At 40.3% G+C, this 23,321-nt stretch overlaps 1 protein-coding gene across 6 annotated transcripts in view; it reads right to left on the reverse strand.

Moving 5' to 3' along the window:
• The window catches only part of Nptn (neuroplastin), an 80,537-nt gene that overhangs the window by 7,057 nt on the left and 50,159 nt on the right, over nt 1-23,321 (reverse strand). For 3 of the 6 annotated variants that reach the window (XR_012910009.1, XM_075965716.1, XM_075965714.1), the window contains exons 4-6: nt 20,916-21,010; nt 5,363-5,496; nt 2,154-2,427 (exon numbers count right to left, since the gene is read on the reverse strand). Coding sequence is in view for 5 of the 6 variants with exons in the window: in XM_075965716.1 (XP_075821831.1) it covers nt 2,154-2,427; nt 5,363-5,496; nt 20,916-21,010 (503 nt within the window). In the remaining variant the exon portion in view is untranslated. Of the gene's footprint in view, nt 1-1,839; nt 1,872-1,905; nt 1,965-2,131; nt 2,428-5,362; nt 5,497-20,915; nt 21,011-23,321 lie in introns of those variants that run through there. The other 3 variants (XM_075965718.1, XM_075965717.1, XM_075965715.1) reach the window with 3 other exon arrangements.

Consider the following 23,321-nt stretch of genomic DNA (forward strand, 5'->3'; position numbering starts at 1 on the left):
AACATGCTGGGATAGAAACATTAACACAAGTGGCTTATATCTCTGACAGGCACAGGCTAAGCCGATGTGTAACTACTGTGAAAATGGTAGCCATCCTTGTCTTAAATTTAGAAACCAGGATCTGAAGCCTACCTTTGCCTTTTCTTAGGTAACTTTTCATTGAAGAAGGTGGCATTGGCACAGCTAGTATTGTGTTTATCTCAGTTAACTCTCTGGTCTTTTTTTTTTTTTTTGGTTTTTCGAGACAGGGTTTCTCTGTAGCTTTGGAGCCTGTCCTGGAACTAGCTCTTGTAGACCAGGCTGGCCTCGAACTCACAAAGATTTGCCTGTCTCTGCCTCCCGAATGCTGGGATTAAAGGTGTGTGCCACCACTGCCCAGCTCTCTCTGGTCTTTTGGGGATCCCACCCCCTTCCAGTGCTGAGGAAACTCCAGGTCTTGGGCTTTAACACTTACCTAATCCCTAGTCCCTAGGCTTCTAATTAGCAATGTTTGAAACATTGAGGGATGGTGACCCCTTTTAGGAATGAAATGTAACTCCCAAACAGCTGAGCTGTACACTGTGGAAGGTACAGAGCCTTCTCCCTCCATTATTCTCAGGTCTGAATACAGGTACAGCACTCTACCTTGGAAGTCCTAACATTTAACAAGGAAAAAAAAATTGGAGAAAGGCATTGGGGGCACATGAAAATCAAGAAATCGAAACTGGAGATATTCTTTGTTGCAAAGAACTGGACAAAGGTCCCTCTGTTTCCAGCTCAAGTCTCTCCCATTTTTCTATACAGCTCACTGATGAAAAGTGTATCAGGAGGGGAGCCCACCAGGTCTTCCTGCAGAGATGAATGTCAAAACACCCCCTCCCAATCTCAGTATTCATTCTACTTAGACTCTACTTAGTACAGACAAGAGACTTAGCTGCTGAGAAGAAATAAAAAGTGGCTGTTGTTCTCAAACATGTCCTTTCAGATTCTAAAGTCATGCTATGCCTTTGAAGCTATACTCTCTCCAAGGGAATACAAGATCTCAAGTGGGTGTCCACTGACAGGTATGGTATGTTGTGGAGAGAGTACAACACACTGCAATCCTACTGATTAGCAATATGGATTCATCAACTTTGGGGGAGGACACTGTACCATAAGTGCAGATAGTAGCCTGTACCACCATTGCCCCGGGAAATCAAGATGCTTGGGGTGCATCTTCTAGTCAGTGACAGGCAAAGGGTAGTCATAGCAAGTTGAAAAATCAATTTCTATTTGCTGATATAATATTACAGCCTACAGGGGTGAAAATGAGGGATTTTTTAGGAATCTGAAATACTAGTGATAAAAGCTTCAAGTTCACTGTTCTATTCACAGGGTTAGAAATGAAAAAAATCTATAAGCAAATATACAAGACCTTCCCAAAGCTTTCCTAATTTTAAGCATATCCCACAATGTTAGACCTTTGGTCCTATGCTTTCTAATAATGGTCGAGGAGGTTCTACTCCCATCATACCTCCTGTAACTCAGGGCCAGCTGAGGGACATGCTCTCAAGTGAGGGCTAAGGAGTTGGCACTTAGTTCTCTTAAACCTAGAGAGTAAGCTACATCCTCCCTACCATTCTTGTCTACGGGACAAAAACAGAAAAGCCAGAAGAAAGCCTTGAAGACTTATCAAAGAGACCAACAAAAGGAACAAAGTCTGGCTTCTTCTAATGGCTTTCTGAACACAGTCTAGACTGTGCTGGGACAGTTACCTACAGGGACTATGCCAGGTAATCATGTGACAACCAATTATATACCTTAAATCTGCCTGAAAGGACAGGTGGCCTGTGATCTTGGGGTGGCTTCTAGGCTTGACTTGGATTCTCCTCAAGCTCAATCTGCCTGATGATCTGTATTGAAGGAGGACAGAGCTGAACAAAGAGTTTGACAGCTGCCCATTCACCACATGGCCTGAAGGACAAGGCCTAGGGTTTGGAGAACACCTAAACAGGGAGAGAGCTAATTATATCTCTAGGTGGCTAATACAAAAAATTGTGGGGAGCACAGATTATTATGAAAGTTTTTTCTTTCTTTTTTGGTACTTAATCAAAGTCCTTATACTCCTCTTTCAGTACTTGGAAACTACCCAAGGAACCAACCCCAACTTTACTGTTTTGTTGGGATGCTCTTACCATCAGGAACCTCATCTGGCCTCTTCCTCTTCTCATACACAACAATGATCACCACAAGGATGATGATTTCAGCCAGAATTCCCAAGAAAGGCCAAAGTGGGGCAAGGTGGCTCCGTACCCTGAGGACGGTGAAAACTGAGGCAGAGCCAATGGAGTTGGTGGCATTACATTCATACTCGCCGGGATCTTCTGTGATCTGGAGATTCATAATATTCAATTCAGTGTAATTCTCCTTGTTGATGATGAAGAAGCGACCAGAGCTATTGGAAATGTCCTGGAGGGAAAAGCAGGTCAGAGTAAATGAGCTACTCAAGTGAGGGTGACATTGTCCTCATTTTTATCAGGATAAAGGCTGGAATAAGATATCACCTTTGTTCAAAAGATTTGAGCACTTAGAACTGAGTTCAGAGTTCAGTACACTTCTGGTAGAAACAGGGTACACATTTCCATTATTGTTGATCCTTTGAACTTCTCCAACTTCGAGACTGAATGGAAGCCTGTTGCTTGTAGACCCCGCAGACAGACAAATTAACAAATGCTTCTGCAAACAGCAGGGGTAAAAACTGTAGCAGTAAGAAGCTGGGAAAGATACCCATTGTCTGGCATGTCTAAGAACCACAGGCCTGTCTGGCAACTTCAGAGCCAGCACATTTACTTCTTTACTTGATCAGTTCTGAGAAGCCTTTAAACTTGTCTCAGAAGCAATGCTAAAAATCTGCTCTCAGGAGGGAGCAGTCAGAGAACCCTAACTTCTCTTCTAGGACTCTAGGATTAAAGAAAATCAGCAAGTATCTACTAATTAATATACCTATGCATCCCATATCCTACTAAAGGGAAGATCCATATGAAAATCATGACACAAAATACACAAGAAATCTGGCTTCAAGAAGGAAGGAGAGAGTTCTATAGGCAAATGCATTCGTTATGCAAGTCTGTCAACCTGAGTTCCACCCTTGGAACCTAGGATGGCAAGAGAGAACAAAACCCCAGAAGTTGTCCTCTGACCTCAGTATGTGTGTAATGGTATGAGACAGTAGGAGAGACATCCAAAGGAATGACTGACTTCAAGAATATGGCTTAATACAAACAAACAAAATAAAACCAACGAAAAACAAAACAAAACCAGTGCAGGATGGAGAACTGGGAGGTATTGTGGAGCCATTACAAAAAAGCCAGGCAGGAAGAGCTTCAAAGAGCTGGCCTTAGTACAGAGGAAGGGAGCTGACAGGTAAGGGGAACTCTAGTCATATTCACCGTGTATTAGCCACAACTAACAATAAATATATAAATATATAGCACATAGAAAGAAGACAACCATCTCCCATATTATCCAATTATGTACAGCATGTTTGCATTTTGAGTGTGGGCACACAGCAAAATCGAGGAAGTCACCCTTCACAGCAAAATTCCAACTTTCATCTTTCAAAAAGTGAAAATACAAAATAATTTCAACCAATTTTGACAAAAGCCAGCGATGTCCTTTCCAGTGACCACAAGAGAAATAGATAATCCTTCCCAACATCTTAGAATACACAATGGCTTTCCCTGACAATACCCAGCTCAGCACCTTCATCTCCTAAGTTCCTCATCCTGATCCTATTTACTAGTGTAATTCCAAAATCAATGTGTGGGATTCCCCTCTGTATGCTGTGAATATGTTTTATTACTATTGGTTAATAAAGAAGCTGTTTTGGGCCTATGGCAAGGAAGAATAAAGCAAGGTGGTAAACCCACACAGAGATGTAAAGAGAGAGTAGGTGGAGTCAAAGAGACGCCACGTAGCTGCCAAAGGAGACAGACGATGGCAGATCCTTTACCAGTAAATCACAGCCTCATGCTAATACACACAAATTAATAGAAATGGGTTAGTTTAAGATGCAAGAGTTAGTTAATAAGAAGCCTGAGCTAATAGGCCAAGCAATGTTTTAATTAATATAGTTTCTGTGTGATTATTGGGGTCTGAGCGGCCTCTACCTACAAAAGTTGACACCAATACTTGACATTTCGCTATTAAGAAGTCATAAAGTGGGAAATATATAGGACTTGAAATAAAACTACATATTATCCTTGTTTTGCCAATAATATATGTTGTTTAGTATGTTATTTTTCCAAAGAAGTTGGATTAGATGAGCTACAGGGTCCTTTCTGATTCTGAGGGATGGTAATAAAAAAAGATGCCTATAAAGTAGAATCTAAGCATAAAAGCTGAAGTGGATATATGAAAATCTCTCTAGTCAGGAAAGGAAATTGGTTAGAAATCACTGAATCAGAGAATAAAAGATCCCAAGGCACTATTTAAACACTATCAAGAACAGCTCCATAGAAGCTAAAAGATGGTTTAACACTTCCAAGCACTTGCTGTGCAATCATGAGAACCAGAATTCTGATGCCAGTGCACATGTAATAAGCTAGGCATCCTGCACATACCTGTAACTCCAGTTCTGAGGTGGTGTGGAGACAGGAGGATTGCTGACTTCCAGTCTAGCCATGAAAACATGAGCCCCAGGTTCAGGGAAAGGCACTGCCTCAACACGCAGGAACGGATAAAGGAAGATACCTAACACCCTCGTTGACCTCCACAAATACGCTTAGGTGGATGAACCCCACTCCAAACAAATAAAGCTTGAGAATTATTTGTGGCTGCAGAGATGGCTCAGCAGTTATGGGTGTTTGCTGCTCTTGCAAAGAACTGAAATTCAGTTCTCAGCACCCACAACAGGCAGCTCAGAACTATCTGTACTTCTGCTCCAGGAGATCTGACACCATCTTCTCACCTTTGTAGACACACACACACACACACACACACACACACACACACACACACACACACTAAATAGATAAAATCATTCCACAGATGGGGGAGGGGAGTTCTTTGACTTTTTTAGTATCTTTTGGTCCATTTTCTTCTGAAGAACAAACAAAAACACAGTAAAGCATTTAGATTACCTTTAGCTCTGCGTTCCACTGTGAAGATATGCAATCTAATCCCTTACCAGACAAACAGCTTTAGCAAATCATGTACACTGTCAATACTGGACACAGACTAATCTCCATATTCATAGTGTAAACCGTAATTCACTGGACAACAACCCAAGTTATCCTACATTCAAAGAAACAGTTGTTGCAGTAACTGGTTCAGATGTCTAGACCTCCTCAGGAAAAACTCCAGTAAGCATAGAGATTTAGGTATAGGACTACCTCCTACTCACCAGGAACACACCATTCTCCTTCTTGCGCCATATCCATTCTGGGTGGGGGTAGCCAACTGACTTGCAGTACATCATTGCATCCTGCCCTTCGTTTTTATTTTCACTCCGTTTATGGCCAGTGATGTCAGGAGCAGCTGTAAAAAAGTGTTAAACTGTTACCACCTGAGTAAGATACCAAAGGCCTTACCTTCTAACTCAGAGCCCTGTTTCTAATGCTATTATTCTTTATAAATAAAAACTCACGAGTCAAATATTGGGGTAAGAACCTGACTGATCAGCCGGGCAGTGGTGGCGCATGCCTTTAATCCCAGCACCTGGGAGGCAGAGGCAGGCGCATCTTTGTAAGTTCGAGGCCAACCTGGTCTACAAGAGCTAGTTCCAGGACAGGCACCAAAGCTGCAGAGAAACCCTGTCTCTAAATGAGACAGAGAGAGAGAGACAGAGAGAGAGAGAGAGAGAGAGAGACAGAGAGAGAGAGACAGAGAGAGAGAGACAGAGAGAGAGAGACAGAGAGAGAGAGACAGAGAGAGAGAGACAGAGAGAGAGAACACCTGACTGATCAGAGAGGCAGAAGAGAAGTGACCACATCTATCTCTCTCTCCCTCGAGCCAAAAGACCAAGATCTTTCTGAGCCCCTCCCTACTACTTCCTGTGTCTCTCTAAATGTTCTAGGTCCTCCAAAACCTCTACGGCTAATTTTGATGGGCTAATAGCTAGCTCTGCCCTCTGATTCAAAGTAAACTTTATTGGCAGTCTCAGAAGTGTCAGAGTGTGATCAAAATATCCCATAACAATCATCAGTCTTTATCAAAGCTGAACACGAAGGTGCATCTAAAGAGTCTTTCAGGCCAGAATATGGTAAGAGGACCAATCCCATTCCCTACCCTTACTTAGTAAAACAGCAAGAAAATATCAGTTATTAGTATAAGAATTTCTACCAGTGTAGAACCTACTAGAAAAATGCTCAGTCATCCTAGATGCACAAAACTTTCCTCAGTAAACATGCAAAGAGAAGCCATTGTCAGTTATATCAGTCCAAGTTTTCTTCTTCAAACACCTGGAATACAGCATGTCAAATGTCATGTATTTTCTTAAGGAAATGAAAGATTGAACTACATAAAATAAAGCCTACTACAGGATATGTAAAAATGGATGCATGCTTGAAGATCTTAATCACTGAAAAACCAAGGATCAGAGTTCTTCCAAGAAAGCCAACATCGAGCCCACTAGGCATAATTAGGAGGAAAACAATAATCAGAGGCCTCAAACCAAGATCCCCAAGGGTCTTGTTAGCAGAATAAAAACGTGACTTGAGGCAAGTCTACTGGGAAGTGGAAGCAGGTATACAGAGTTTAAGGGCAGTCTAGGGCTACTGGCAAGGCATTCTCTCCAAAAAGGAAACAACAAGGCTGCCACGCCTGACAGGCTGACTTAGATTCCCTGCAGCACTTATAGTAGAAGGAAAGAACCACACATATATAGTCTCCCCACAGCACAGTCACAAATATACACACACATACACGCATGTTCACATTTAAACAAAACTAAACAAGCAAACAAAAACTGTCTTATCATTCACACAGAACCAGAAGACCCTGGATGACCAAAATAATCCTAAACAAACAATACTGGAGGGATTGCCATTCCAGATGTTAAGATGTATTACAGAGCACAGTAATAAAAACAATATGGTACTGGCACAAAAATAGTTATGAAGATAAATGTAACAAAACTGGAGAGCCAAGTATGAGCATGCATAACGTCAGTCATTTTATAATTGATAAAGATGCCAAAAACAAGCTGAGTAAAAGAAAACATCTTAAACAAATGGAGCTGTAAAAAGCAGATGTAGAAGAATGAAATTAGAGTTGTGCCTATCTCCTTGAACAAAACCTAACTCTAAATGACTAAAGACCTAAACTTGAAACCTGAAACCCGAAATTGCTACGAGAAAATATAAGCATACAGGAAAGGAAAGGGACTTTGTGAACAGGACCCCATTTGCCTACCAACTAAAGGCAACAACTGACAAGTGGGACATTCCTAAAACTAAAAAGCTCCTGAAAGCTAAAGAAACAACCAACTAGTGAAAAGGAAGCTCACAAAATGGGAAAGGATCTTTACCAGCTATTCATCTGACAGGATTAACACCCAGAACTCAAAACAACAACAAAAGACTCATTCAAAAAATGGCTCTGGGTCTAACTAGAAGTTTTCAAAACAACAGCAACAACAAACCAGCTAAGAAATAGCTTTAAAAAATTATTCATCATATCTAGCAATTGGGGAAATCACAACAACTTTAAGATTTCATCTTACCCCAGTCTGAATAGCAAAGATCAACAAAACAAACCTATACCAAAGTCTGAAGGGAAAATAAGAAAAAAGGGAAACCCTCATTCACTGTTGGGACTGAAAACTAGTACAGCCACTATGGAAATCAATGTGGAGAAATCAAAAAAACTAACAATAATGACCTAGCTGTACAACTCCTTGGCACATATGCCCAGAGGACGTGACATCCTACTCCACAGACACTTGTTCAGCCATATTCATTGTTGCTCTATCTGCTATGGCTAGGAAATGAAAACAACCCAAATGTCCTTCCACTGCAACGCATTATGAAATGTGGTACATATATATTACGGAATATTATCCAGCTGCAAATAAAAATGCAATAATGAACTTTGCAGGTAAATGGAAAAAACTAGAAAAATTCACATTGAGTGAGGTCACCCAGATCCAGAAATACAATCATCACAAGAGCTCTTTCACTGGAAGCTCCAAGTTCAAAGTCTATAGATGTGAGGACTTATCCTGCAGTAACTATAGAAACCAGGAAAGTAAAAAGGGACTGCTGTGGGGAAGGAGGTAGGGAACAGTAGAGAGAGAGGAAATAGCAGGGTACAAGTGATTTGATCAGGGAAATGAGAAAGAAGAGGGGCTCTAATTAGAGAGGAAAGAGGATGAAATAGCAGTAAGGAACTCTAAAAAGTTATAAGAAATCATACTATTAACTACCTTAAAAAATATTAATACAGGTAAGTCTGTATAAATATACATAAATAATTTAAATGAAATTTTCTTATCTGGGCTGACAATTCTCCCTCCAAAAGGGAAAGATCAGTTAACACAAACTCCAGTACCAGGCATGACATTAGTCAGGGTTGTCCATGTGACTCCCAAAACATACAGGCTACTGCCCTTCATTGCCCCACAAAAGTGGAAGTTATGTGACTGTCACTGAAGATATACTTCACACACAAGGCCAAGAGGCCCCTGAACTAGAACTGAACTGATTATTTCTCCCCAGAGGACTAGCCTTCATGGTATCAGAAGGTGCCATGCAAACTTCCAAACAAGGAAAACAATCAAGAATCCTACCCAGCTATGGTATCTATGAAACACGCAACCAGCAAGGCAGGCTAACCGTAACGGTGCAGTAGTGGCTTAGCAGTAACCAACGACTAACTCTCTAATAAGGCTTAAGAACCAACCGTTCAACAGGAGACACCAAGCTTGGTACTAGAAACCTAGCAAACTACCCACGGAGCTAGTGAAGTTCTGGGTCTTGGAGGAGAGCCTTCAACCACCATTTTACTAAACCAGCATAAGCTCTAGCTGCACTGTAAATACTTGTCCTTATACCAACAGATAAATTAGTCCTCACCCCTTATCAAGAAAATTTCTCTTTGCAACAGATAGACCGTTACAGAAAACCACAACTGATGAAAATGCAGAGCTGTGGAGCCAAGTACCAATGAATACATCTACAAAACACCCATGCACTTAAGGCTTGGGGATCATTATAGAAGAGGAAGCAGAAAGATGCTAAGAGCCAAAGGATCTTTGCTGACACTGCATTGCATAGTAATGCCAGAAGCTACACCCATAAAGTCTCACCAACATGACTGCCTAAACATGAGCTGAACAAGGACAACAGATATGCCAGAGTAGATGGGAAAATACTACAAATTCTCACCCTATTCAAAGAACTAAAGCCAACTAAGGAATGCTGACAGTGGGAGAAATAGCTTTCCTCAGGAAAGGGCACACCAATTGGTCGGGCCTCGAAAATATGCATGCAAGTAACATTATACAGATCGAATAGGTTTTATTTATTATGCAAGTGTGTGTGAATATACATATACAAATATACATACATGTATATAACAACTATTTATGAAAATGGGTCATAAATCTGAAAGAAAGCAAGAAAGGGTGTTTGGAGAAAGGAAAGAGCGAAATCATAATTATAATCTCAAAAGAAATTTTTAAAAAAGAAACTAACAGTAACAACAAAAATAATAATACTGAGTGCTGTGGTTCATGCCTGCGCTCTCAGCACTTAGGAGGTGGGGGGGGGGGACTTGAAGCCAGCCTCAAATACATGAGACCATGTTGGGGAAGGGGAACAAAAACAATGACTCTCCATATCTAGTCACTTTATAACAATCTTAAGCCCAATATCTGGAGAATTTCAAGATCTAGGTATGCTAGAGACTATGCTAGTTCACTTTTAGGACTCACTTAAGAAGTACACAGTACCTGTTTCAGATAAGCTTTAAGAATCCAAGAAGCCTAATGTGGAGCTAATCCTCTGAATTTAAATTTCTTTATCCTAATTATATTTTCCACTAGAACCTGACAAGACATCTGAAAGCAATGCAACTCAAAGTAGGCCAGCTACCTCTTTGTTGGCCAGGTTTGGAAAGAGAATCAAAAGGCACTGATCCAAATTCCAGTTGAGCTGGGGTTTTGTTTTTTTCTTTCTGTGCTTTGATCTATGCTTATCAAATGGAGAGAATTCTGCCTAGTTCCAGTAGTCTTAAACAAGAAGGTAAGATGTCCAATATCCACTAAAACTGTAGAATCCTGGAGAACTGTATTATCTCATGGTCTGATGACCTTAACTACTTCATTTTTCTGGTTTAAAAACAATCCAAAGTTCCACAGTACACAGACTGCTTCCCAGGCAGACTGGTGCCTACAATTTTCAGAGGCACCTAGAATGTGAATGGAATAGGTAAGGTCCCAAACTGTATTGGGTTCCTGCCAAACCCAAGTCTGCTTTGGTACCATTCTGTGAAATGCTTTCTAGGTTGGGTATTATCAAAGAAATGTGTTTTTTGTTTTTACTTTTCCATGAAAAATTCACTACCCAAGGAATATCAGGCTGCCTCTACCGCTCCACTTCTCCACAGCTACTCTGCCATTTCTTTAGTCTACTGATAACTTTTTCTCATAAATTTTTTTCAGTCAAAAAATATTAAGGACTCACACTGGGCCACCACCACCCAACTCCATATCCAAACTTCCTGCATCCTACTTCCACGGTCTAACCTGGTAAGTGTAGTCTTCACCCCTTATCAAGAAAACCTCTCTTTACAACAGAGACCACTACAGAAAAACCACAACCAATCATAATGCAGAGTTGTGGAACCTAGTCCCAACAGATACATCTACAAAACACACCTAAGGCTCAGGGAACACAGTAGAAGAAGGAGCAGAAAGATTCTATGAGCCAGAGAATCGGAGCATTTGTTATGAAATTATGTCTCCTAGCAGCATCAGAAGCTGTAACTGTTAAGTCTCACCAACACAAACACCCAAACTTAAGCTGAACAAGGATAACACCAACGAACATGACAACCCTTTTCGGGAAAAGCCCACAAGGCCTCAACCCTACACAAAGAACCACAGGCAACTAAGTAAAGTTGGGTGCTGGAAAGGTGGTCCTCCCTGGAGAAAAGCACACTAATTGGTTGTCCAGTGCTAAACACTCAGCCCAATATAGGAATATATATGTATATACAAATACATATATTCATGCAATAACAATTAATGAAAAAAAAGACTATGAATTTGAAAGATAGTGGGGAGGGTTATATGGAAGAGCCTAAGGGAAGAGAAAAGGAAGAAGTGTTGTAATTAAATTACAAACCAAAAAATAAATAAATAAGCATTCCAAGGTAAGGAAGGTTCTATAGCTATGTGTCAACCAAGACACTACCTGAGAAACCAAGATAAACAAGGAACAGAAGAGCTAGCATCTTCTCCAGCTGAGTTTTACTGACTTGACACATTTATTTAGTACCTCCTACAAGCCCAAGACATGCCTTACAGAAGTCAAGTAAGGCCATTCTGCTTAGGTGTATTTTAGCACCGTTCTGAAAATTAGGGAATAGGTCATAAGTATCTTGAGGGAAAAACACTATAAGAGAGGGAAACACAGACAACTTGAGGCAGGTATGTACTTGTTTCACTACGAGTTTACACGTTACAGTAAATAAGAACATGTATGACCAATCAGAAGAGTACCTGGCATTCAGACAAGAGTGAGATTCACATGATGGTAGTATAGATGCCAATTACTATGGTAAGAAGACCACAGGAGGAAACTTGGTTTTTGTTTGTTTGCTGTTACGTTGAGAAAGAAAATAGCAACTGTGATAATGAAACCAGGAGCTCAAGACTAAACTCTGTTACAGATCTATGTGTCCATCAGAGCTGAGTTATCAGGTAGGATCTTCAGGTGCTTATGGGAATGGTCTAAGACAGACAAATATCAGCAAACAGGCTAATTTTTTTTCTCTCATTTTATTCTTCTTTGACTTGGTCTCTACTCTGGACCATTACTGTCTAATGCCCTTAGATATGTGAATTTAGTGATTTTGTTGTGGTTTGAATCTGAAATATTTCCCATGTTTTTTCATGTTTTGTATGCTCAATTCCCAGCTTCTGAGAATGTTTTTAAAGCTACAGAGCCTTTAGGACAGTCTGCTGGAGGAAACAGGTCACTAGGGGTGGGGCTTACCCACCCCTGGTTCTGGCCTAAATACTGTTTCCTGTTTGCCAATGTGAACAAGTCAACGCTCAAGCTTGCAAAACCACAAATGGGACTATCTCACCCTGACTTCCCTGCTGTAACAAACTGAAATTCCTCTGAAAATATGAGCAAAATAAACCTTTCCTCCCTTACATTGTTTCTGACTGGTATTTTGATTACAACCACCAAAAATAACTAATACAGGAACTCATTTCTAAAATACATATCAAAACCACCTAGAACAGTGGTTTTCAACCTACCTAATGCTGTGACCCTTTAGTACAATTCCTCATATTATGGTGACCCAAACAAAAAAAATTATTTCCATTACTACTTGGTAACTGTAGTTCTGCTGCTATTATGAATCATAATGTAAATATCTGATATTTAACCCTTGTGAAAGGACTGTTTGACCCCCAAAGGGATCATGACCCACAGGTTAAGAACTACTGACATAGAAGACTAAAAGTTGATTTGGTATATAGCTCCATAGCCTCTTATCAAATCTCAATTCTGAAAGGCCTCAAAATTAAATGGTCCCAACAGATAGGATAAAAATGGTCATCACTACTGCACTGATGTTTAAAAAAAAAGGACAGTACCACTTTCTGTTTCATTCACCTAGTAAGGGCATTCTACAGAAATTTCTATTTACATACATGACCTTAAAGGCTACTGCTGGTTTAGATAACCCCAACTGTGCTTTACTAGTCGTGTTCATAGATGTAAGACTATTAAAAAAGACTGCTCAATGGTTAGATCAAGTGCTGCTTTCTCCTCATCTTATCTAAGACTACTGCATAAAAATGTATTCCAAGGTAGCACACACCTTTAATCCCAGCAATTGGGAGGCAGGTGGCTCTCTTTGAGTTAGAAGCCAGCCTGGTCTACAAGAGGTAGTTCCAGGACAGGCTCCAAAGCTACAGAGAAACCCTTTCTTTTTTTAAAATAAAAAAAATGAGGAAGAAGAAGGAGGAAGGAAGAAGAAAGAAGAGGAGGAGGAGAAGGAGGAGAAAAAGCGAAAAAGAAAAGGGAAAAAAGGGAAGAAGAGTAAGACCCTGGTTATTCACCCTTTAGATGGTAGAAGCATCACTACTACACTAGGAAGAGAGAAAGTCAATCCAAGCTAAACCATTCCATCCCTGAAAGCAATGACTCTAATAACAATGACTTTAACCTTGGATCAATACAAAGACCTATCACTTTATCTTTTATAGTAGCAGCTCAATCAGCAAGTCTGCTTCAGCTTCACCTGCTGGGCAGGACAGTACATCCACAGCAAAACAACCAGATACTCTATATGAGTACCAATGAGAGCCTATTCAGCCCAATCAAATTCTCAGATGTTGCCATTTAAAAAATAAAACTTCTTTTCCTGGGCTGAAGAGATGGCTCAGTGGTTAAGAACACTGCTTGCTCTTCCAAAGGTCCAATTCCCAGCAACCACATGGTGGTTCACAGCAATCTGTAGTGAGATCTGGTGCTCTCTCCTGGCCTGCAGGCACACATGCAGACAGAATACTGAGAATACTGTATACATAATAAATAAATAAATTAATTAATTAAAAAAACTTCTTTTCCTTCTGCTGAATTGGGACTGGATTTAATGACTCCCTTCTAACAAAATAAAAGGGTAAGTAAAGGTAGATAGTTCTAAAAACTACTTAGAAAAGGCACTCTGTTTCCCCTTGTTTGCACTCTGAGGGTGGGGCATTGGTGTCATGATAGGGAACAGTCAGTTTTGGAGGCCCTCAGAAGGAGAGCCTGTGAAAACAAATATGAGTGAGCCATTCTGAGAATATATCCTTAAGCCTCATTTAGTCAAGCCTTCAGGTAACACCAGAACAAGTAACAGATAACTATTCCAAATAATAAAGCAGACATTACCCCATATAATACCTACATAAATTGGAAAAATCAAGTTTGGAAGTCATTTGATGTCTCCAATTAGGCTACTAGTAAAAGGCAAAGCTAGAATCTAATGCATAATTGACTCCAGAGATCATGCATGCATTTTGCACTGTACTGAGAGAAAAATCAGAACAGATTATGCAAAAAAATAATATATTATATGAATAAGTAAAAACTGCAAAACCAATTTCTCATATTATTCTTATTTGTATATATGCTGGAAGATATTGAATATAAAGTGAGACTGATTAACCTCCCAGAGTCTAACTATGCCATATAATATAAAAGGCAAAAGTTTTGAATTTGGAAATCAAAGATACCTAGATGCTACCAAGCCTCTACTAGTTTACTGAGCAACCTAACACCGGCCATTTAAAATATTTCAAGTTTCTCAAGGTCCAAATCAGGAGCAGAAGGAGAGGGAGCACGAGCAAGGAACTTCAGGACCGCGAGGGGTACACCCACACATTGAGACAATGGGGATGTCCTATCGGGAACTCAACAAGGCCAGCTGGCCTGGGTCTGAAAAAGCATGGGATAAAACCGGACTAGCTGAACATAGCGGACAATGAGGACTACTGAGAACTCAAGAACAATGGCAGTGGGTTTTTGACCCTACTGCACGTACTGGCTTTGGGGGAGCCTAGGCAGTTTGGATGCTCACCTTACTAGACCTGGATAGAGGTGGGCGGTCCTTGGGCTTCCCACAGGTCAGGGAACCCTGATTGCTCTTCGAGCTGATGAGGGAGGGGGACTTGATCGGGGGAGGGGGAGGGAAATGGGAGGCGGTGGCGAGGAGGAGGCAGAAATCCTTAATAAATAATTTTTTAAAAAATTAAAAAAAAATAAAATCTAGACTAGGCTGGCCTCAAATATGGTACAGTTCTTATTCTTCTCAAGTTCTGGATTATAGGCATGCACTATTATGCCTATCCTTAGTATTTACTTCTGACTGAGTTCTCACCTTCTGTTTAGTGTAGAGATGTGATTTAATCTTTTCAAGGCTTCTCTATCATACCAGGTTGCAGGCTGGAGAAAAGTGTCAATTCAGGCAAGGGAAGCACGTTCAGATGGATGCATATTAACTAACAGAATAAATCTGAGAAAGGTATAAGGCTTCACATGTAGGACCTTTTGGTATTTACCTTTCTAAGTAAACTTCTAATCTATACAGAACTCATTTTCAAAGAAAATCTACTCTTAAAGGTGTTGTCAGCAAATGAGTTGTTTCCAAGTAAACACATTTTTTCTACATAAACAATCTTTCTGCTTCCTTTATGCAACCTATCCAATCCCAGAGACATCTTATCTCTGCCACAAGCAAAATAAAGACTTTAACAGAAGGCAGAGAAACAGTTAAGATTTAATTTAAGGCCAAGAGCCTTAAGGAATATGAGACCGGTCCCACTGAAGCAAAGATATAGGTTTTGGTCCAGCCAGTCTTCTCCACACTAGACGCTTTGTTGGTGTGAAGACTGGTTTAGTCTAGGGTCTGTGTTGCATTCTGTAACACCACTAAGATAACACTCTAAGACAGTGGTTCTTTAACCTTGGCCCTTTTTTTTCTTTTTTAAATGTCTTAACTATGTTGCCCAGGCTGGTCTCAAACAGTGACTCTCTTATCTCAGCCTCCCAAGTAGCTGAGACTGCAGGCATGTGCTACCATGACTGGATTCTTGGAGTGCTTTAAAGGGCCCGATATAAACATTTCAGATGAGCTAAATTAAGTCTGAGAACACTAGTCTAATTATTCCTTATTAAGAGGCATTGCTCAGCAAACTGCTTGTTCCGCATGCATGAAGCTCTAGGTTGAATCCCCAGCACATTAAAAGGTACAGTGATGCATGCCTGTAATCTGAGCACTGTGGGCGGGAGACAGAAGAATCAGAAGTTCAAGGTTATCCTTCTTTACACAGGGAGTTAGCGACCAAGCTGGGATAGAGACTCTGTCCACCACCACCCCACTAATAATTAAATAAATAAAACCATTTCTGGCACCAGTGTTAGAAGTTGGGAACTAACATTACACAAGTAAAGTACATTGAGTTTAGTGCTCCCCATCTTGAGAAGCTGTTTATTTCCATGTGGAAAATAAGATCAGAATTCATTCCCTTCAGTATTAAACTCTCCCCTGTGTCCAACTGAGAGTACCACAGACTTAAAAGCCATAAAGGAACCTTAAAGATTACTATTTTCATTTTACTTCATCTAACACTAGAAGAAACTGTGGTCCAGAGGTGAAAAGTGGACTGGTCAAGCTTATGATGAGTTTAATGACAGGACAAGATTAGAATCCATTTCCTCTAACTCTCAAAGGCTTTTCAATTGTACTGTGCTGAACACAACAGCATAGTCTGTGCTTAGGAGCTTAGACTCTTCTGGGACTAGAGTGCCTGGGTGAAAATCTGGCTCCACTAGTTAACTCAGCCACACTAGACCAGTGATTTAATACCACAAAAAAAAATCCATTTTCTCGCCTGGCTAGTAGATAAAATAATACTTACTACATATTCTACATGTGGGGCTGCTAGTTGGGGTTTCTGTCCTGCCCAGTTCCCACAGCTGGTAAGGCCCAAAGAAAATTGGGCCATTAGCTCAGGCTTCATATTAGCTCTTATAACTTATATTAACCCATTATCCTTATCCACAAGGCTCAGTACCTTTTTCAGCGGGGCAGGTCACATTCTGCTTCTTCCATGGTCTTGGCAGGACTGCAGGAAATTGTTTCCTCCTTCCCAGAATACTCCTGTTCTCTTTGCCCCACCTCTACTTCCTGTCTGATTTTCCCACCTATACTTCCTGCCTGGCTATCAGACAATCAGCTTTTATTTAAAATATAATTGACAGAATATAGAATTGTCCCGCACCAACATACACTTGTGAAGACTAAAGGAGAGGAGAAAAACAACCATTACTATATGTCTGGCAAACAGTAAGTATACAATGTGAGCTGTTCTTATCATGAAAGGTCAGCAGCACCCTGAGAGTAGAGCAGGAACAGATATCTGAGCTGAAGATGATGCTCATTAATGCCCCAGTGATACTACGATTAACCTTTCAAAGACTTCTCATGTGGACACAACATGGGAGTCAAAACCAGCTTTTACATCAGTTGCAGCCTAAAGGATGCCTCTGGGCAGCCTCCAGAATGAAAGATCATGAAAATGCTACTTTTGTTCAAGATGCTATTCGGATCTGAGATATTCTTATTCCTTTCAATAATGACACTCATCATCACCACACAGTATCTTGTCCAACTGGCAGCAGGACATGTTCTTCCAGAAATCCTGGGAATTCATCCTCAAAAAAATACTGACGTGAAAAGAAAGCTAAGAAGGGAGGGCAAAAGACACTGGTTTAGAAAAGAAAGGTAGATCAAAAAGAGAAAGGGGCAAAGGATTGAGGAACTGTACGAAAAAAAAAATAGAACATCTATTCTTCAATGAATCCTTTATACATGCAGTTCCTGGAAGCCACAGTTTCTACAGTCAAGAAGCAGAAGAAATGTGCTCTCCTCTGAACGAGCTTGGCAGATCCCATGAAAGACAGACCCAGGAAATTATCACAACTCTTTCCCCTTTCCTGGCCAGTCTTGTTCCTTCTGCACCCACAGTTGTTCAAGTTGCTTTTCAAATACCTAAGCTATGCTGGGATTCTGAGGCAGGAGGATCACAAAAGTCAGTTTGGGCTATAGATACTACAAGGAGAATGGGGAAATAAATATTACTTTTGGGAATTCACTCATGTGTATCTGAGTATTTGTGTGTGGGTGATCTATGCATGAATGTATGTCCACAGGAGCATGTATGGAGATCAGAGGTCAACACTGGATACTGTCTTTTATAACTTCATCTATTTTTTGAGGCAGGGTTTGTCTCACTAAACCTAGAGCTCACTAACTCACTAAAACTGCTAGTTGCAAGCCACCGGGGATCTTTCTGTCTCCATCTCCCAGTGCTGGGGTTATACAGGTCCACACTACCATACCCAGCTTTTTATAAGTACTAGTGATCCCAATTTGTGTCCTCATGCTTATACAGCAAGCACTTTACCCACCGAGTCCATCTTTCAATCCTAAATTACTTAAAAGCAATCTATAGACTAGAGTGAAAAACATTTCCTTCCTTTATTATGACGAAAAATGACTGTCATTCAGAGAACAAATATTTATGTATGGTCTGAATTTCATTGTTCCGAAGTGCTGGTTCAATTAATTCCAAACATGAGGAAGAACCTAAGAGATTCTGTCAGCAAAGAGATGACTTATGCTCCCCCAAATCTTGAGTTTTTCCAGTATAATAACCTCTTTCTGTTCTGCAGATGTTCCCATCTCTACAGTATAAAATGGCACCTGCTTCCAGCCCTATCCCAGAGACACTAATAAAATACAGTATGTATGACAGTGGTTAGGAATTGAAGCATACTCCCCTCTAAATTTAAGTCAGTTTTCACACCCAAACACAACTGGAAGCTAGGTTAGAATATGATCCTGGGTTTATTCAAAGCTTTTTAAACTTTTAATAAAAAAAACTCAACATTCCTAATCTTTATCAGACTAAATCATCAACAACCTTAAAGACTCAACATATTACACACACTGTTTTCTATCCACATGTTAAGGAAGAGAATACAGAAACCTTTAAAACTCCTTAAGAATTCTAACAGACTGTTGATGAATTGTGTATTTAACCAATGTAGCCACAGACAACACCTTAGGATTTCATATAACAGAAATGTCTCAGTCTTTTAAACCAGGATACCATCACCTGTCTTCCTCAGTAAAAAAAACTTTAACAGTGAAGTCAACAACTTGAACATGATAGCATATGAAATAGCATGCAGATACATGCCCAATGGTGTACATGCAAGTGGAGATTAGAAGTCAATATTGGTATCTTTCTCAACTACTCTGCACATTAGTTTCCTAAGATAGGATCAAAGCCAGGGATCCTCCCATTTCTGCCTCCATAGAGCTGGAATTGCAGAGTCATGCCTCTTTTTCATGTGAGTTCTGGGGAGTCAAACTAAGATTCTCATGTTTGTAATAGCAAGCACTTTACTGAGCCTTTCCCCAAACCTACACGTTGTAACTTCTGTCTCAAAACACTAAGCCAGCTGCCTTCTATGTTCTGCCCCTCCTCACTATTTCTTCAAATCTGCTACAGAAATATGAAAAAGGCTACCTCTGGGACTGCTGACTCCCACCTTAAAACAACAGAACAAAACAAACAGAAAACAAGATCTATTTACTACTGTGTGTTTGTTGTGTGCATTGGGGACATGGTGAGCATGTGGAGGTCAAAGAATCAACTGTGGAGCTGGTGTTTTCTTTATAACTTTATGTGGGTTCTGGGGACTGAACCAGGTCACCAGATTAGCACAAAAGCAATTTTACCACTCAGTCATCTGACCGGTCCTGAACCCTATATCTAAGCTGGCTAAACAAAGAAGAAAAACTTTTTTTTTTGCATTCTTGAAATGCTGCTTATAAATTATGATTGTCAAATCCATAAGTTGTTCAATACTTACAATTGTGTGTCACTATCCCACAGGCATGGGGTGGACATCAGCTAAATACACCTATCTTGTCCCACAGCTCTTGCTTGGGGCTTTGTACTAAGAGTTCAACAGGAATGTGCAGGGCTTCAATTACAGAGAGAAAGTCTCCCCACATAGCTCAGCTCACTTCCCGTTGGGAAGGTCCACTACTGTCATAGAGAAAATGTTTTCCCTCATGTTAAACAAAAGCAGAGAGGAATCAAGCCTGTTGTGACCTGCTGTAACCACTGTAACTCCCTAAGTCAGAATTTCATCTGACAGAGCCTTTATCAGCTCCTAAGTCAGGACTGCATCATCACAACACGACTTTCCCTTCACATTCAGTGGGTGCTGAACATGGCTAACTTTTTCTTCAATCTGCATTTTTAATCATCCAAATATCTTAAAAAAGAGCTAAGAAACTGTTTAGGCCTTTCTTTTCCCCAAATCTGTCCTTCCACCACAAGTTTGTCTTTCTATAGTCCTTCCTCAACAAAATAAAATAAATTAAAACCTGGTTTCCTAAGTAGGACCTTAAACAGTAGTTCTGCCTCTTCTTAGACATTATAACAATGGGAAAAATATTGTGTTAAGGAGTCAAGACCTGGGCTCTAGGCTAGCTCTGACACAAACTCACTACAGGACACAACAGTTTCACGTTTGGGCCTCAGCTTCTCCTTGCACGTATTGCATGAAAACAGATTAATGCTACTAAGTAGCTCCAATTTATATAGTTCTGTCTGCCCACAAAACTTTCTGCTATAGCCTCATCTTTAAGATGCCATATCCACACAGGATTTTCTTAAAAAAAAAAAATATCTTTATATTAGCCTTGCACAATGTACTTTCTTCACCAATGTGGCTACTAGTGTCCACTGAAGACCTATGAAGTCACACCTATAAAATGTTTTAAAAGTTTACACAATGTTTTATATAAGATACCACTTAAACATTCTGACATGTGAAACAGTAATTTCATATAGTAAGTCTATTATAATTAATGCTCCTACAAAATGTATCAAGTGCTCCTGACATCCTTATTTTACAAATAAGGGAACAGAAGCACAGAAATTTGGAACTTGCCAATATACAGTTAGTACATAATAGAGTTGGGACTTAAAAATAGGCAGTCAGGCTCCTAATCCTTTGGTATTAGCCATAAATTACACTGCTTCTCAAAATAGAAATAAAAAGAATTTGAAGACCAGGCACCCAGAATAAGATGGTATCTTAGAAGAAACAAGAGGCTAACACGAAGCCTTTGATGGGTTGTACCTTTCACTTCAATGGTGGCATTGGCTTTAGGAGCGCTGACAAAATGATACACACAGTGGTATTCGCCTGAATCCTCAGCTCTTGGCTTATTGATCCTGCAGAAATAAGGAGAGAAATGAAATGAGGTAACTGGGAATGATCAAAATATAATAGAAGGCAAGTCAAACACATAACAAGATGGGACCATACTTTCCAAATTGTTCTTCACCTCTTTTTCATAAAAGCCTTCCTGTATGCATTCCCAAATATTAATGCTTTACTCCCTGCTGGGTTCCAGTAATAGAAATGGAATGGATTTTGGTCCTTAACTTTAAGATGCTATTATTTATTGGGAGAAACAAACTACAAAACAAGCAATCAAAAATGGAAGGCTTTATTAAGCATAATTTATACTGAAATACAGAAAAACCATCAATAAAAATGTGCTCTCCTGGAGGTTCCAGGCAGACAATGAAGTGGGGTGTTTCACAGCCTTGCTGAGCTTCTCTGAAGATCTGATTTAGTTTCATGCCTTTCAGGAACTCAGCACACAAAGAGGCCCAAGCATAGTTTTCTTTTTAAAAAGGCAAACAACCAAACCTACCAAAAGAACATTTATTCACTGAAATCCAGCTTTTTTTAAAAAAAGATTTATTTATTTATTATGTATACAACATTCTGCCTCCATGTATGCCCACAGGTCAGAGGAGGGTGCCAGATCTCATTACAAATGGTTGTGAGCCACCATGTGGTTGCTGGGAATTGAACTCAGGAACTCTGGGAAGAGCAGCCAGTGCTCTTAACCACTGAGCCATCTCTCCAGCCAGAAATCCAGCTTTTAAAAAAAAAAAATTATCATTTTATTTTCTAGCTCTGCTAGGCACTCTGCAGTGTTTCAATATGCCACAACTGCTTCCACCTCAAAATCTCCATACAATGCTCCTTTACTGCTCTTCCTATCACCCAGCAGACTTAAGTCCTTTTCTGTCAGGTCTGGGCTTATATCTCACATCCAGCCCATCTAAATATCCTCCTCCTCCATTACACTAAAATTTGGTTCTTCACAGCACTCATCCACAATGTATACTCATGTACTTATGATATTGCTTGATTGTTATCCATAACAGACTAAGTTCTATGTAATACACTGTTTGACTGGTACACAATTCTACATTCAGCCCTTACCTGGTAGTCACATTGTAGTAGAGAAATGAATAAACAAGTGAATAAATGAACAAACACAAAGTCAGAGCAAACAACTGTATGGACTCAGATCAAGATAAGAAATTACTGTAGCCAGGCGGTGGTGGCGCACGCCTTTAATCCCAGCACTTGGGAGACAGAGGCAGGGGGATCTCTGTGAGTTCGAGGCCACCCTGGTCTACAAGAGCTAGTTCCAGGCCAGGCACCAAAGCTACAGAGAAACCCTGTCTTGAAAAACCTCAAAAAAAAATTACTGTAAAAAGCACGTGTGGCCAGGATATTAGTTCCTCTTAAGTCTCACAGCTGATGCCCACCTCACACAGCCTCAATACACACCATCCTACACACAGGAGGGTGAGGCACACAGAGACTAACCGCAGCAAACAAACAAACAAAATCAACTACCCCCAGATTAGAGGATAAATGCTAATACAGGGCTAGATTCATATTCTTCTGAACATAACTTAATCAAACCTCCACTGCAGAAATTAATGTTTAATAAAACTCCTAATTTTACCTATTACTGGCCCAATGAATTTACCCATCTTATTGTTCATTACAAAAAAAAGAGAGAGAGACACAGATAGGAACTGACTCAGCATACCAATGTCAGCACAGTTAAGATATCTTCTCAACTTGACACAAATATCCCACTTTGACTCTGTATCTACATTCTCAAAAGAAACACACAAATCAGCTGTTCTGAAGTACTGCAGAGTTTCAGGAATGAGTAACAGCCATACCTTCAGGGTTTGGCTGACTCTAAGTTCCATAAGGAAAACTTGGGGGATGGGGACTCCCAAGCTCAAAGACATGCCTATGTGTTTATCTCCCAAAACCATTCCCTTGGACTAACTATTGGGAAGGCAACTAACGCAAACAGAAAATGTCCCCTTCAGGGTAGGTAGAACAGGCTTCTGAAGCTAGTTCAATGGCTGACTTCCTGAGTAGCCCAAGAATATCTAAGCAGTTATTCCATCTATATCAAGTACACTGGGGCAAAAAGAAAACAGAGGCAAAGAGACAGTTAAAAATCAAGCAGAGCCGGGTGGTGGTGGCGCACGTCTTTAATCCCAGCACTCAGAGGCAGGCAGATCTTTGTGAGTTCGAGGCCAGCCTGTTCTACAAGGGCTAGTTCCAAGACAGGCTCCAAACTACAGAGAAACCCTGTCTTGAAAAACAACAACAACAAAAAAAAGTCAAGCAGAAACATCATTTACTTAA

Source organism: Microtus pennsylvanicus, chromosome 3 (assembly GCF_037038515.1).
Source record: "Microtus pennsylvanicus isolate mMicPen1 chromosome 3, mMicPen1.hap1, whole genome shotgun sequence".
Taxonomy (NCBI): Eukaryota; Metazoa; Chordata; class Mammalia; order Rodentia; family Cricetidae; genus Microtus; species Microtus pennsylvanicus.